The 16,866-nt window shown below is 41.8% G+C and overlaps 2 protein-coding genes across 2 annotated transcripts; one reads left to right on the top strand and one right to left on the bottom strand.

Moving 5' to 3' along the window:
* Positions 1-87: 87 nt before the first annotated feature.
* On the bottom strand, positions 88-8,679 carry LOC135657952 (protein ESSENTIAL FOR POTEXVIRUS ACCUMULATION 1-like). Its single transcript, XM_065176051.1, has 7 exons — positions 8,498-8,679; positions 6,821-6,891; positions 5,733-6,659; positions 5,534-5,654; positions 5,243-5,434; positions 4,176-4,994; positions 88-3,974 (listed from the first exon to the last, which is right to left on the bottom strand). The coding sequence occupies exons 1-7, from the start codon at positions 8,568-8,570 to the stop codon at positions 1,027-1,029; spliced, it is 5,151 nt and encodes a 1,716-aa protein (XP_065032123.1). The 5' UTR covers positions 8,571-8,679; the 3' UTR covers positions 88-1,026.
* Positions 8,680-10,247: 1,568 nt separating this feature from the next.
* On the top strand, positions 10,248-16,748 carry LOC135657953 (septin and tuftelin-interacting protein 1 homolog 1-like). Its single transcript, XM_065176052.1, has 3 exons — positions 10,248-12,937; positions 16,056-16,237; positions 16,332-16,748. The coding sequence occupies exon 1, from the start codon at positions 10,297-10,299 to the stop codon at positions 12,847-12,849; it is 2,553 nt and encodes an 850-aa protein (XP_065032124.1). The 5' UTR covers positions 10,248-10,296; the 3' UTR covers positions 12,850-12,937; positions 16,056-16,237; positions 16,332-16,748.
* The last annotated feature ends 118 nt before the right edge of the window (positions 16,749-16,866 follow it).

The raw sequence follows: 16,866 nt of genomic DNA, 5'->3' as shown, positions 1-16,866 counted from the left end.
AACCCTTACGAACACAGATGCTCCCTAATACTACAGTGAGGCATCTATTCTATGACAGCGATGATCTGTGGGACCTAAATGCAGCATTAAGCCACTAGAAAATTTCTATATATGTCATAGCAAAAACAAGTAACAAGTACCAGCAGCAAAACACATTTGGAAGGAAAAGAAAAAAACTAACAGCTTCAAAATTCAAGGTTATACTTATAGAGGAAAACAGTAGCGATGGGTAGGCCACCTTAAATAGAGATTCAACCAATAAAATGGCATGTACAATTAGCTCTTCGGAACATTAGATTTTCCTACTGCTTGATCAGGAAAAAAATATTATTTCTGTAAAAAAGAGGCTGCTCTAGTGCTCATGCAGATGTTATTCACATTCACTGAGGTGAAAAGGTCAAAGGTCAAAGCAACTCTATCAGACAGCTCTTTGCCTAAACCAACAGTTGTTGCAAAGCCCCAGTATACTTGAATAAGAGGACCTTATTAAGGCCAAAAACATATAAAATGAGTAGCAATTTTCCAACAGTAGAATGAATCAGGGAACAGAAACAACATAAGAATTTCATTGAAGCTTAATACCACGATTAATAAGGTATGCATAAGCTGCCAGAAACAGTTCCTAGTAAGTTAACAGCTTAAGGTAAAAAACATTTCTTCATGCTATATTTGACCATCCACACATACAACACCTTCTAGAAAGGGATGTTAACAATAAGGCATACTAACAACAAGGTATTCTAAAAAGATCACTGAAAAATAAGCAACATGTGGAATACATAATAACAAAAAATTTTGTGCAAACATAAAAAAGAAGCAGCCATGCTGACAGTTCTGTGAGGTGATCTCAATTGATACTATGACGAGCCAATGTTTACATTAAGAATCTTCAAATTAACCAATTCCAGATGAAGTTTTTGGTCGGAAGACATAACAAGTGACAAATCTGATCATACAGATTTATAACCTTGATAGAACTAAAATATGAACAGTAAAAAATTCCTAAAACTTGGCCGAATAGACCAATTAATAAAATATTTGTAGCAAACAAGCACAACCAGATGAATATAATGGAAGGAAACCTATGAAACCAGTCATACTATAAGAGACGAGAACAGGGAAAAAAATGTCAGCAAAATCAACAAAATAACTTGTGGCATGGCAAGTGAAAGAATAACATGCAACAGAAATGAACTTTGGAAAACCATTCCAAAGTACATACCTTTTGGGATTTGGTTTGGTTTGATCAAGAGGCCCCCAAAACAGATCATCTTCATCTCTAGATTTCGGAGCTGGAACTTGTGAAATGAGCTTAATGGATGATGCAGTGTTGGATGGAGATGATCCAAATAACTGCCTAGAAGTCCCACTTCCACGACTAATATGGCTTGGTTGTTGCTTCACAGGAGTTGGAATTGGAACTTGCTGCTGCAAGGTTCCTGACCTCTTCTCTTGTTCCATCTGAATATCTCTCAGTGGCATTGGCCTCTGAGGCTTCCCAGAGTCACCAGACCAAGCCGGAGGAGGTACAGAGGTTGCTTGATCCCCCTTCCAAAGAACAAAATCCCCTAATGATGGACCTGTGGGTGGAGCAGGTAAATAATCTTTATCTTGTTGCGCTTGGCGTGTACTTTTAGCTTTTTCAATAGGAGATGGAGCTGCAGACAATTCAGATGAGACGACTGACTGTGGGATCTTAACTACAGAAGCTTTTGACTTTGATGCCTTTTTGCGGGCTTTTCTAGTGTCTTTCGCCTCAACAAAATCATCATCATTAATAGTAGATGTATCAACATGGGCCTCAGTTATTGATGGGGACTGCAGAAGTGAATCCTGAGCATTATTAGCCAAAGGCTCTATATCTTCTTTATTTGACTTGGCCAAAACTTCTTCAGCCAATAAATCATGCAACTGACTTTTACTGTTTTTTGACTTCAGTGTATTTTCAGAGTTGACTAGGAGAGTACTTGTTGCAGCTTGGATAGTATCATGACTTGATTTACTCTCCAAATTCGTCACTAATCCTGCCCAAGGGACTGACAAGATTCTAGCAGACGTAGCTGTTGCAACAATTTCGGAATGTGATGTTTCTCTCTGAGCCCTCAGCTGTTCCTCCTGTTGTATCTCCAAAAGTGATTTAGGCTTGAGCCCTGGAGTGGATTTCCATGCCCATTGAGACAAGGTTGCCTTTGGATTGGATGTCAATGTCCCAACTGCTCCAGATTCGGCTTCTCCTCCACTTAAAGATTCACAAGTCAGTAGATTCACTGAGGATGATATATGTGATCCCTGAGATTCGGAAGGTTCAGTGGAGGATGCAAAAGAAACTTCACCTCCTGTCCCAAAGGAAGGCCCATAGAGAGACTCATCAGTATGTGTTTGCACTTCAGATTTAGATACATCGGCAACTGGACCAACGATTCCAATGCCTGTACTTGATTTCTGGCCAGAAACAATTTTCCCAGGATCTGAAGATATCTTTGTCTTGGATTTCTTTTGTTTTTTTGATTTCTTTTCAGAAGCTTTTTTTACTTCTTGTGCTTCTGCAACCTCTTCTTTATTAGAAGTCAGTTCAGTATGGCATCCGTCAGTAAAATCTACTGAAGAAATGTTAGTATCATGTAGTTGATCAGAGATTGATGATACACAATCATGAGATGTCCGACTGTCCTCAACAGGTTGTAGATCATTCGGAGAATCAGAACCAAATTGTGCCAGCACTTGATCCTGGGATATCAGTGGTGGTTTATGGACTGCTCCAACATCACCCAAGCTTTGACTAATCTTTTGGGTATCAAAAATCACTTCCTCAGGCTTCTCCATAGCCTCTGAAAAAGTCAAACTAACAGACCTCTCCATAGCCTCTGAGAAAGTTGAACTATCTGCCATCACTGGCTTTGTTACAGTAGCAGGATCAACACTATCATCATTTTCCAGTGAAAATTGGGCATCTGATGCTTCAGCTGTTTGGTCAATGATCTGATGTGGCAAGTGCAGAGGTCCAGAACTTACTGAACTGACATCTAGTGTGCCTTGTAAATTTAAATTTGGCTGATAAGATAGTTGTCCAGTACGTTCATACGCAAGGGGCATCTGCTGATTAATTTTAAGTGGCTCATGTGCTCTCTGAAGCACAAGATGGTCCATAGCAGAATTGTGTGCTGGCATCACAGCAGGTGCTTGTCCATAAGAAGGATCACCAAACTGTTGATGAGATTGATGACCAGATAGGACCTTCGATAAAATATGTTGCTGCTGCTCTTGCTTTTGCTGCTGCTGAAGAAACATAAACTTTTCCAGCAAAGGCAGTTGAGCAGCAGGAGTCTGAGAATGCAACTGAAGCTGCGACAATAGATATTGTTGTTGCAATAGACTTGGCAAACGAGGATCCTGGTTTATCTCAGAAGAAAGCATTTTATCAGGTGGGACTAAGCAAGAAGAAAGATCACCATGTGTCGTGAATAATTGAGGCAACGGTGGCTGATTAGCTGATTGCAAAACCTGCCGTTGAACTCCTAACCTGATCTGGTTAGGCATATGTTGATTGTAATGCATGCTTACCACATCAGATGGATATTCAACACCGCCACGAATAGGATTGTTTACAGTTGGAGTATTTGCAAAGTTTGAATGAGAAGATACAGCAGAATTAGCAGACTGTGAAGGAGGTTTATCTGCTCCAGCATGGAGGAGAGACAACAAGTCAACATGCTGAGGAGACTGAAGAATCTGGGGGGACGAGTCCCCAGCTGAAGGCAAGAGCTTAGCATGTGCTACAGAGGAATCTGAGATCATATTTGTTTTCGAAGCCATTGATGATGCATCACCCCCAGACCAATATGAAAGAGGATTCAGTGATAACCTTTGCCTCTCCAACAATTTAGCTTGGGCCAAGAGGTAATTCATATCATTCCCATTTTCACCAACCACAGAGGGCAAACAACTAGAAGAACTCCCTCCAGATTCTTGAATACCTGCATCAAATACAACAAAGTGAGGACATGAACAATTGCTGCAAAATTTCTTATCTTATACAAGCACGCTAGGAATCTAAGAGGAAAGACAATGCTTACACATATAGGATTATAAAAAAAATTTAATTAATATATCATGCACCTCTAGTAATATTGTCAAATAATTATGTGCCAAATAAGTCTTTTAATCAACTAACCAACCTGCACTAACAGAAAAGTTATCTGAAGGTGAACCATTCATGTTACCCGACATCAATGACTCCAGAAACCGATTTTGTGCTTCAGTTGCAGCATCATGCATGTTTCTTTGTCCAGTCTTAAAAATATTAGTTTCACCAAGGCCTGCGTAAATGCTATTAGAACTAACTATTTTTCCCTTATGAGATTCATCCAATGAAACACTGTGTTTGACCACACCAAATCCAGGAGGTGGCCCTGCCTTCATTCGTAGGTGAGGCATAACATCCCCAAGTGGCAAAAAAGGTGCATCCGCTGGAGAACTTGCATGACGGACTTGCAAATCAATGCCAAAATAGCCTGCTTCAAACCACCCAATAAGATCACCACCAGAAAAAGGACCCTGAATTTGACCTTGGGGATCTTTGTAGTATAAAGAAAGATCTTCTGGAGAAGGGGGCTGCAAATTCCTGGCAATTAACATATCCTTGGAACTAAAAGGATCGCCTTCTTTCACAGATTCAGTTGATTGCCTTTTAGTATACAAATCACCCTTTGTATCCAAATGAAAACCAATTCCTTCAGTGTTTTGCCATTGACTGCCATCTCTGTAGAATAAAGGGGCAACAGTAACATTATTCTTAGATTCCACATCTTTCTGCAAATGGAAGGACCTCATATCTAACTCCATTGGTCCAACTCCCAAAGAAAAATCTTTCCGATCATGTGCAGAACTATGTATATGGTCCCCAGCTGACTGAGATCTTCGTGGCACAACATAACGAGATGAACTTTCCAACCAGGTCGCTTCTTTAGTAATCATTTTAGCAGCACTTTCTAGCTCTACAAAGAGCAACAACAAATGTCAGAAAATAAAAATTGCATCCAACAAAACACAAGATTGCCTTGAAACAAAAATGATGTTGAAAACAAAGAGAAGATTGGTATGATTCATCAACTGCAGGTAGGAAATGACAAAAATACTTATTATAAATGCTCGAATTTAAACATAAGATATGAACTGATTACTGAAGAACGTGAAAAAAAAAACTGTATCCCAAATCTTAAATTGTTGGCTAAAATCAATGTACCTTTTTCATTTACTTCATTTGGCTGAAATAAAGAGCTATTCAAATTTGCGTCCACCTTTGAAAATTGTCCAAGCTGATAGTACCGTTTTTCGTATGATGGGCTCTCCAAAGGGCCACAATTCTCACTTTTAGTATTGTCAACGTTATCATCTTTACAACCATCACCAGAAGTCAGTAGATCATGTCTACTACCTGTCCCCAAAATTTTATACAAAACAAAAAGATTACTGACTATAAGGAACAATCAAATATCTGGTATGGAATGAAAGTTAGCCAGAATCTGAACAGCACCTAATTTACTTTGTCTAGATAAGACAGTGTCTGGGTTAATTTTCCCAACTGAGCTCTCCTTGGAAAGCTGAGGAGCACCGCTGCTCACAATTTCCCCTTTGTCGATTCCCTTAATGATAACCTACTTGGACACCAAAAACATTAGGAGATGCACAAATAGAGAGCAAGCATTACCAAGAAAAATAATCTAGTTGATTACCGATTCATCAGGAGTAGGAGCAAAAAAAGCTAACGGCTCCAAGGGTTCAACTTGTGTTAGGGAAGGAACTTCAATAAAGTCACCTATTGACAATCTAAGACTTTGTACATCAGATGTCCTGTATATATCAAGCAATTTCATCCTAGTATATCTTAAAGTTGAAAGATCTCCAGATGCACCATCAGGTTTGTCATAGGAAAGACCAAGATGCTGTAAGCGTGGAGCATCACTGTTTGTACTACTCATTATAGGGTTAAACCTTCCACGGCTAGTAGGCAAAGATGATATACCATTTTCTGTTCTTACCCTACTATAGCCAAACGTGTTAGGCTGTTTGACAGGCATCTGTAATTGGTGAGAGGAATCCCCCCTTCCACGACCCAAAAGATAGTTGGACCTCCAAGAACGAGAAGAATGGTCATCTCCTTCTGTCTCTTTTCCATGATTGTTTATGTCTTTTCCATGACTGATAAGATAGGGTACAGGTGCTCCTTTTTCAGAAGTTCCATTACCACCTTTGCTGGAGTCTGACCACTTCTCACGCCAGCTATCAGACTCCTTATCACCTGGACCCCAGCGTGTGTTCCATTTGCTCTCACGACGCTGGTCGCTTTCCTTGTTACCTGAATCATTCCACCTTTCAGATGGAGCACGGCGTGCATCACCAAAATTCTTAGAGGTATTTTCAGACCAGCGCTCCATCCTGCGAGCTTCACCAGGCTCCTTGTCTCCCTCCCTCCAACGGTCTCGTCGAATGGCAGAATTAGTTTCCCTTTCTTCATCATGCCAGTTATCTCGGCGTCCAGAATCTGAGTCATGCAAGATTGGTCGGAAGACATACTTTTTCTTCCCAGTGTTAGTTAGGTCGTCACCGGCTCCTGATGTCTTCACACCATCTAGCCTATTGTCTTGATGAGGGCCTAATTCCTATATGCACATAAAACTTCAAAGTTAAATGCTATACTAGCATCAGAAATCATTGCTATATAAAAATTGCTGCCGAATGCCTCCACAAGAATGAGAGACAAAGAAAGAAGTAACAAGTGTGAACCATATGAGTCTTACTTCACCACACACAGAATCCTAACCTTACTATCAACAGCTTTTGATATAAGCCACTGAGGAGAAAGAGGTATAGGATTGTCAGAGCCTTGAATGTCTGCAAAAGTCACAACTTCAGTAGAAAAAAAAATTGTGCAATATTATTTCACCTAGTAAAAAAATTGCAAGAGGTAAGGCTCTCAAAATCAAATAATAAAAAAAAATCCTTTTATGGCTTAACAGGATCAATAAGACTAGAGAAAAAGCATGAAGAAGCATAAGACTCTGCTGTTCTGCTCATGGATAAACAGTACCCAATTAAACTTTCATTGTGATCAGACAAATATTGCAGAATGACATTGACAGCAACAAGCCAAAAATAAAAATGACACAGGTTAATTCCCAAGTGATTCAAGTCGAAAACATGGATCTAACTATCTCACAGTGATGTGTCCATTTGTGCAAGGGCCAATATTTCTTCATTGCTTATAACGGTGTATCATGCTGCTTGCAAATGACAACTTATTCCAATTTGCAAACGCTACATAATGAGATGACACATTTACAAAGAAATAAATCTGTCGCAGTTTGCTATTTCCTAAATTTCATAATTTGACATCTTCCTTCCTCTATGTGATACACAGCAGAAAAAAAAAAGCTAGACAGACTATTACCCAGATGTCAAACACTGGTTGCACCTTTCTTGAATGGTTATTTTACTGTCAAACTCAATAAGACATAGATGAATAGATGTCAAACACTGGTTGCACCTTTCTTGAAGGGTTATTTGATAGTCATACTTGATAAAACTTGAACTCAGATGAATCATTGACAGGTCTGAATCAGTAGACCAATCTTCCAAGTTCCAACAGCACTTTTTTTTTCTTAATCCTTTTTCTCTATAATCCTAAACCACTTAAACAGACAGACACTATGGCATATGTCTTGATCCTGTAAACTCCAAGCAAACCAAGTACAACTGGCCATAAGGGACAGAGAAACAACAATCATATGTTAACAATGTCAAATGCAGGATAATTTAAAAATATAAAATATGCAAAGCTCCATAAGGATGAAGGATACTCCAATACATGGTGAAAGATCAATAATTCTTCTCGGCCATGCACTACTTTTGTGACCACTCAGATATCAGAAAAGCAACAAGATGCCTTTCCACCTTGCTTGGTTACCTACCTATAGTCATAGGGACACTCGATTTTTTTTTCCTTTTTTCTTGTTCCCCCAAGTGCCAAAAGAATAGATTCTACATTTGTACAAATTGAATCAGAGGCGCCATCCTGTCACAATAATTCTTGTCTTCCAGACTCTCTTCAATGGTGTGAAGCAACGACACAAATTAACGGAGAACATGATCAACAGTCCAAACATTGCTCCATTCTTATAGAGTAGAAGGATTAAAATTGTTACCGCAAACCAGATCAAGATTCGCACGATTGTGACGAAGAAACAAAAAATCAGCGGGTCAACAAGTATGGTGTTTTCCAGAAAAATTAGCGGTAGAACGAAACATCCTACGGAAAGACCAACAGCAACAAACACCGAAACCCTAGAAAAAGGAGGAGAATCGTCTCAACGCCAAAGAACAAGAGCGCTCAAGTCGCGACGGATTTCAGACGAGGAGACACGGAGCACGGGCACCCAAACCAAGAGACCCGGTAACGGAGCTAGGGTTTCCGCGTGATCGGCGGAGGCAGAGGCACAACCTTTGGGGTTTTGGTTTGGCGGGGCCTCCACGGTCAGGCCACGGCGGGAATCGGCATTACTGAGGTTGGCCATCGTCGGCGGCGGAGGTCGGTGCTCGGAGGCGGAAGGGAACCGTTGAAGACTCTCTCTCTCCCTTGCTCTCGCTCTGTGGTGGCTGCACGCTCGAAGGGGAAGACAACGAAGAGGGGGAATAAAAAGAGGCCGTGGGGCAAGCGCGACCCGGTCTGGCGCACGTTGGCGCGACCCTCGGAATGTTTAACCCACCGTGAACCTATTCGTGTCCCACGGTCCAAGTCAATCAAAATCCACCGTCGATTCAACGATCCGACGGCTCATCTCGCTACCTTCTTTCGCTCGCCCGGTTGATCAACCGCAACCGTGCGCCGGTTGACGGAACCTAACCCTAGTGCAGTCTTCGCATCTTAATCGCCCGGGGCCGAACCCGTGGGCCCGGCTTGGTCAATCAGGATCTCTTTCATGGGTCCCGCCTTGTATAACGCTTAAGGTACGGGATCGGGTGAAATCAAACTACTTTGCACGACCACGTACACTCCCACGGTTACGATCCCCGCGGGGACAAAGAAATCCGACCGCTCCTCGTGCGGCAACAATCGATCAAATGGTGAGAAAGAAGACTAAACCGACAAATCAACGGTGAGGATTCCGCGTTCTGCCTTTCCGGATCCCCAATGGTTCAGACGCGAAGCAACGTACCGTTTGTGGACCTAACTGGTACGGGTCCGAGTTGGACTCGGGTCCCAGGAAAGTTGCCAATCCTATTGAAGCTAGAGCGTTTATTTGATTGATGTGCCATGTCATGCAATTTTGAATGCTTAGATTCCAAGCAAATGCTAATTGTGAACATTTATTTAATTGAATACATTGAATCACAAAATGTAGTGGAAAAGGAAGAGAAAAATTGTAGCCATTACTATCTTTTCACTCTTGAAATCTTCTTGAGCATACACTGTCGAGACGCTGTTCTTAGACATCGTCTGGGCCTGCCTGCTTCTTCACTAGGGTCGGAGGATAGGAGGCTGCGGCTCCCGGAGGCGGCAAGGGGACGCCGTAGACCTGCGATCCGACGCCGGCGCGGACATCCTGCCGCCCCTTCTTCCTTCCCAGGAAGTAGCAGCCGAATGCGAGCAGGATGGCGAAAAGGATGAGAGGGAGGGAGATGACAATGACGAAGCCCATCACTGCCCCAATTCACAAGCTTCCGCTGCTGCCGATTGCAGAGAGAGGAGGAAGAAGAAGAAGAAGAGAGATACTTGGATGCAACGATGGAATTGGAAGGTGTTGATCGCCGAAAGGCACATGAGCGAGATTTAAGTACTGCGTACGGGGATCTCAGGTCACACGCCGTGCAGTGATTGACTGAGGAAGTAGCCAAGTCTTATATGTCATTATGCCTCTGTGACCGTTGTCCAACGTTCAAATGCTTTGCAGGTTTGACATCACTGTGATGGACTTGATTAACACTGCAGTGAGACTAAAGGCTATGAGTGTGTCTTCTTTGCTCATCTCTCTCAATGTAATATATTACTAATCTGACAGCAGTGAGACTTGATTATAAGTTAAGCCGAGTTATCGGGTTCGGATATCCACTAATCAAAACTAGATTTGGATTCGAAAATTAAATATAGCTTTAAAATTAATCGGGTTCGGATCCGGGTTCGAGGATAAAAGTAGCGGGTGAATCCTACCCGTTACTGTTATTTACCCCTTCTCCCGCTTCGATCCAAGGATTAGGGTTCTCTACCTCTGAGAGCATCGTTGAGGACGAAGCTCACCCACCATGGACGACGAGTATGAGGGGTTGGAGCGGTTCGGGATGGAGAACGACTACGAGGGCGGGGAGTGGATCGGCGGAGAGTTCTATTACCGCCGCAAGAAGGAGCGCCCCGTACAGACCAGGGAGGACGCCATCTACGGCACTTTCGCCGCTGGCTCCAGTGATTCCGACTCCGACGGAGGTGGCCGCCACTCCCGGAAGCGCCGGAAAGGCGACCTCATCTCCAAGCCTGACCTATCCAAGCCCGTCCACTTCGTCTCCACCGGCACCGTCATGCCGGACCAGGAGATCGATCGGAATCTCAAGGAAGAAAGCGAACGCGCCGCCGAGGCCTCCAATCCTGTGCAGGGGTTGGGATGCGGCCTGGGGTTTCAGGCCGACAAGAAGGATGCCGAGGGTGATGAGGATGACGAGGATAACTTCCTCCCGACGGCCTTTGGGAGGAAGATCAAAGAAGGGGCACAGCGCCGGGAGAAGGAGAAGAAGTGGGAGAAGGAGAAATCTAAGTTGGCAAAGCCGCTGGGGAGAAGAAGCGGATCGAGTGCAGATGACGTTGGGAAGTTTGAGGTGCACACGAAGGGCATAGGTTTGAAGCTCATGAAGATGATGGGTTACAAAGAAGGATCTGGATTGGGTAAGAGTGAGCAAGGGATCGTTGCCCCTGTTGAGGCCAAGCTTCGCCCAAAGAACATGGGAATGGGGTTCAATGACTACAAAGAGGCTAAATTGCCAGCTGTGGACGAAGCACCAAGGGAGAAGGCGACTGTTGCAGTAGCTTCAGGACGTTCAAAGGAGAAGAGGTGGCTAAAGCAGAGACAAGGGAAGTCGAAAGCCAAGATTTTGACGGCTGATGAGCTGCTTGCTAAAAAGCAGGAAGAGGGTATTGAGGTTGTTCAGAAGGTTCTCGATATGAGGGGACCACAAGTTAAAGTTTTGACGAGCCTGGAGAATTTGAACATGGAGGATGAGATGAAACAGAACGACTTGCCCATGCCTGAGCTTCAGTACAATGTGAGGCTAATTGTGGACTCTACCGAGGCTGACATACAGAAGCTGGACCAGGCACTGAGGAGGGAGAGGGAGAAGGTGGTGAGCTTGCAAAAGGAGAAAGAGAAGATTTTGAAGGAAGAGGTGAGGCAGAGACAGCAGCTACAAGTGATGGAGATGATAGCTGGAGTATTAGAAAGGATTAAAGAGGATAACTTGTCTGGGGCATTGACACTTGATTCACTGCTTACTACTTTCAGAGACCTAAAAGAGAGGTTCAGGGAGGACTACAAGCTCTGCAATATCTCCTGTATTGCCAGTGCATTTGCATACCCCTTATTGCTTAGGGTGTTTCAAGGATGGGATCCATTGCAGAATCCCTTGCATGGCATGAGTCTTTTGTCTTCTTGGAGGGATTTGTTGCAAGGGGATCAACCTTATGATTATTCAGAAAGTCTTATGGCTGCTTCTCCTTATGCCCAGCTTGTCAGTGAAGTTATTCTCCCTGCAGTCAGGATATCAGGGACTAATACTTGGCAGGCTAAGGAACCAGAATCGATGCTTAGATTTTTGGAAGCATGGGAAAGGTTGCTACCCCCAGTGGTTCTGCAGTCAATTTTGGAGAATGTGGTTATGCCGAAGCTAACAGCCGCTGTTGATTCTTGGGATCCACGCCGTGAGACTGTTCCAATCCATGTGTGGGTTCACCCATGGCTTCCCTTGCTAGGACAGAGATTGGAAACCTTATACCATACAATTCGCTACAAGTTAGGTAGTGTCCTTCATGCTTGGCATGCAAGTGATGCATCAGCTTATGCTATACTTTCTCCATGGAAGGATGTCTTTGATGCAGCTAGTTGGGAGCATCTGATGGTCCGTTATATTGTCCCAAAGTTAAAGATTGCCTTGCAGGATTTTCAAGTGAACCCAGCTAATCAGAATTTGGATCAGTTTAACTGGGTGATGACATGGGCATCCGTAATTCCAATTCACCATATGGTCCACATGTTGGAGGTTGATTTTTTCAGCAAGTGGCAGCAAGTGTTATACCAGTGGCTGTGCTCAAATCCTAATTTCAATGAAGTTATGCAGTGGTATATGGGTTGGAAGGGGCTTTTCCCAGCAGAATTGCTTGCCAACGAGAGGATTCGAATGCTTTTAAGTGCGGGTTTGGATATGATGAACCAGGCGGTAGAAGGCATGGAAGTGGTTCAACCTGGTGCTAGAGAGAATGTCAGCTATCTAAGAGTTACAGAAAAGAGGCAGTTTGAAGCACAGCAGCATGCAGCAGCTTATTCATCAGTCCATGTTAATGGCTCAGGCAGCATGAATGAAATGAGCTTTAAGGAATCTATAGAGGCTTATGCAATGGAACATGGCTTGCTCTTCTTACCAAAAGTTGGTAGATCTTACAATGGTCTTCCGGTATATGGTTTTGGCAATGTGAGCATATGCATAGACTCAGTGAAAAGACTGCTCTATGCCCAATTACAGGAGGGAACTGAGCGATGGAGTGCTGTGTCACTCACACAGTTACTGGAGATGCATCAAAATGCCACTCATCGTTGAATTTACTCTCACCTCTGGATACCTTAATGGCTTTTGATGATTAAATGCATTTGATGTAGTTGTTCTTCTGAAAGCCTTGCCTCATTTGGTTAGCTGCCATTTTTATGTTGCCTTACATTATACCAAATATATTTAAATAAAAACTTGTTCATTGTTTCACTATTTACGAAACCTTTACTTTCTCCTTGTTTGTTTACATCTTCATTATTATATTTTTTGCTAATCTTTTTCTTGGTTGTGATAGATTTGTTTAAAACCTGCAGGCAATGGTTTTAGAATAGCGGTTTGGCACTTTAGTTGCTTATGTAGCTTGTTCTTAAGAGTACTCAAATTATCTTAGTTCATTTTGTCGTTGCTGCCTTTGGATATTGTACCTCAATTAATCAGAAAATGGTAAATTTGTTGGTGATCAAGTTACTGTAATTTTGACTCATGTTTGGAATTCATGATAATTGCCTAACTCTAATTTCTTTTGCAATTTCCAGATTGGTCACTAGGGCTGTTTATTAACCCCAATAGCAGGGTAGTTGAGGAAAATTCTTTTATCCATGAAATACGTTTCTTAATTTTGTTTCTTTTCACTTTTTTTAGTATTTGGTCATATGACTATACTGCAGTCGCTAAGTTAATCTGTAGTTTTATCCAGTTTCAGTTTTTAGGTTATTGGACGGAATGCAATGAATTGTCCCAAGATTTGAAGCATTTACAACTCTATTAAGCTTACATTATATAAAGCTTGAATTATTAATTAGGATTATTAATGTTGGTGGGGTTAGTTTCTTTGGAATGGCTTGGTGATGTTGGGTTGTGGGTGGTCATTGACTCTGTCAGTCTTATGATTAAAATTAGATTCAGTGGTGTAATGGTTTATTGTAGTTTGAGGGTTCAGTTCATATTGTGACTTCAAAGATGATGGCTTGTGCAGGTGTTGGATAGCCACTAGGCGGGAGGAAAATTAGATTCAGTGATGTGCTGTAAATGTTGGGTTCTGTTTGAACTTTTTTGGTGCCATGCATCAATTGTTTCTTGTGTCCAGTTTCCTCTAGTATAAATGGTGCACTAGAGGTAAAACTGAATGTCTCGACAATGGATTTGTGGTAGCACTCTACAGTGGAGAAACAAGAATTTTTATAGTTTGGTGTTCCATGTTACTATGGTGTATAGACCTGTGGTTGGTGCATTCGTTTGCTTAGCTATTTGCTAAACAACATGAAGTCTCATGGAGCATTTCTCTTCCATACCTTTTCTAAGTCTTATTTTATTCTGGCCTCTGTCAAGCGACCATGGTATATACTCCCAGCTCTCAGTAATTTTATTTTTCGTCACCCCTGCATGCATGAAGACTAGCATACCTGTGGAGTCAAACTGTCAGGTTAGAAGTGCGTGCTCTGGAAGTTGTTGGTCGGATGCAAACTTATTGGTGTGACTATCAAAAAAATAAGTGCTGCTTAAGTTTTACAACAAATCAGCAGGAAAATGTCAATATATATAGTGTACCATGTGGATTACCCGTCTTGGCCATCTGTGACTTGAACCTTATGCTGGCTTGCTAATGTTAAACAACTCTCGATCTTGCCAGGCTGTTGATTCTAATTCCCCTCCGACTACAGATTGAAATATCATTCCAATCTCCGTTTCTTGCTGTGGCTAAGCCTAATTGGATTTATCTCCCTTTCTTTTGCTACTTAGTTGTTTCTTGCATGGATGTTTCTTTTTGCTGCAGCGGCATATGCTGATTATAAACAACTATCAAAGACTTCTCTTGCTGATTTGGTGTAGTATTCTAGAACGAATAATAGCAATATTTCAGGATCATTGAGATGACAATGTTATAACATGAAAATGGATAGAGATATTGGCTTCTGTTCCGTCTAATGGAGTCACAGTTAATGAAAGAACAGTGAACTGCAAGATCTCATATTCATCATAATTGGAACAATTTGTGATAGTTGATGCAAATGCTTTGATGGCCTTTACTTAAAACTTTAGGTGTTGCAGTTAACTATCCTGTGGCCTATCTCAATGACAACAAAAGAACCATGTAGCCAACCCAAATAGTTGGGATTTTACGGCCCTGTTGCTGTTGTTGAGTTAACTATCTTGTGGAATGCTCTTTTTCTTTTGGTACAACTAGTTGCTCCTGAGCAGTGACTTAAAAAGGTGCTCAGGCGCTCGGGCGAGGCGAGGCAAGGCCCGAGCACCTCATATAAGGTTCAGGCAGCGCCGCCTAGGCGCTCGCTCGAGCCTAGGCGCTGGGCACTTCGGGCAAATGCCTGGTTGATATAAGGTAATCGGGTTCAATTAAATGTGCATTAGTTGGTTCGATTGAACCAACTAATGCACACAATTACCTCAAAACTTATGTGCAACCTCGACTCTCAACCCTAGCATACGGTTTCTCCCTCTACCTTCGTCGTCGACGATTTCTCCCTCTGCATCCGTCGCCAATGATTTCTCTCTCTACCTCCGTCGTCGACGATTTCTCTCGCTACCTCCGAGTCTTCCTCTATCGTCGATCGAGTCTCCTCAGCTTCCGTCGTTGCTCGCTATCTGCCGCTGTTGTCCACTACCTACTGCTGTCCGCGACTCTGCTGCTGCTACTACTACTACTATCCGCGACTCTACTACTACGGTTGTTATCCGTTGCTTCTCTTCTGAGTTCTAACTTTTCACTGTCGGTTTCACTGGGTGATATTTTTTATTCCTTTAAATAGTTATACTCTTCCCTTCTAACTACTGTTAACAGTAAATAATATACTGTTAACAGTAGATTATTAATTACTATACAAAATAATCTTTATTTATTAGATTAATAATATTATATATTTTTAATATTTTAATATTTTAGAGCATCGTGCTTCGCTCGGGCGAGCACCTAGCGCCTTGGGCGTTTTAGGACCTTGATGCCTAGCGTATTGAAGTTCTGTTGTCATATTGAAGTTCTCATTTTGGATTTGACATTTTTTCTATGAATATATGAATGATATCTCTCCTAACCTATTCTTCAGTCTTCCTTCCATACAGTTTCAGATCAACTTGGACAGTTTAGCAGATATTTGACAGTGCGCATCAATAGAGTAGTCTCTATGCATCTTGTTCTTTTTACATTGTCAGCATATTTTAGGGTTTCCTTAAGGTGCAATTGGCTTTTTTCCGATGAAGTTGCTAAACAATTTGAGTGTTAATTGAACATGTCATTGAAACAGGTCATGACTTATGGGTTCTCTATCCTCACTGATGCTTGTGAATTTCAAAGGCCATCAATGATTCTTAAACCCGAAAGGTCTTATGACTTGTTTAAACTTGTTGGAGATCTAGATGCATTAAACATGAGAAGTTCTGCCATTTCTTTGAACTACAATTCTAAAATTTTATAGCACATAACATGGTAAGTGTTACTTCTAACCATCTTTCCTTTTTTTTTTTTCCTTTCTCCTTTTCTAGACAAGGACAATGCTTGATAGATTTTCGCTCGTCTGCAGGGTCGAAAATATATTATTTGAGTGAAGTCAAACTGTAGAGTGATAGCAGCATACTGGCATGCAATTTCTCCTCATCCTGGTCTTTGTGGTAAAGAAGCTTGGTACCTTTCTATAGCCTCATTTCTTGTTGATGTTTCTGTTTGCTATCTCATCCCTTTTTTCACTAGTTTGATATTGTTGCAAGATGCAAAATTTTTTAGCAAGACTATATTTGATCTAGTCACTGAATGATGAGCGCCAATTTGCAGCCATTTTCTACAGTTGATCCTTCCCCATATCACCTGTTATATGATTTGCATTGAACAACTTTTCTCAGTGCCTTTGTATGACTGATATAAATTTCAGTGTAAAGACAACATTTTGTTAAATTGACAAAAACTGTGCCAATGATATGTTTAGTGCCGGTTTATATGCCAATTTGCCAAGTCCTTCTCTTGTTTTTTTTCTTTCTTTTAAACTGATATGTATGACAGAAACTCTTTGAATATACATTACCAGGTGGAGATAATTTATTATAGGCTGTTACATGTTCTGA

This window comes from Musa acuminata, unplaced genomic scaffold (assembly GCF_036884655.1).
Source record: "Musa acuminata AAA Group cultivar baxijiao unplaced genomic scaffold, Cavendish_Baxijiao_AAA HiC_scaffold_326, whole genome shotgun sequence".
Classification (NCBI taxonomy): Eukaryota; Viridiplantae; Streptophyta; class Magnoliopsida; order Zingiberales; family Musaceae; genus Musa; species Musa acuminata.
Note: the sequence above shows the minus strand (reverse complement) of the source record. Positions and strands in the feature narration are given on the sequence as shown.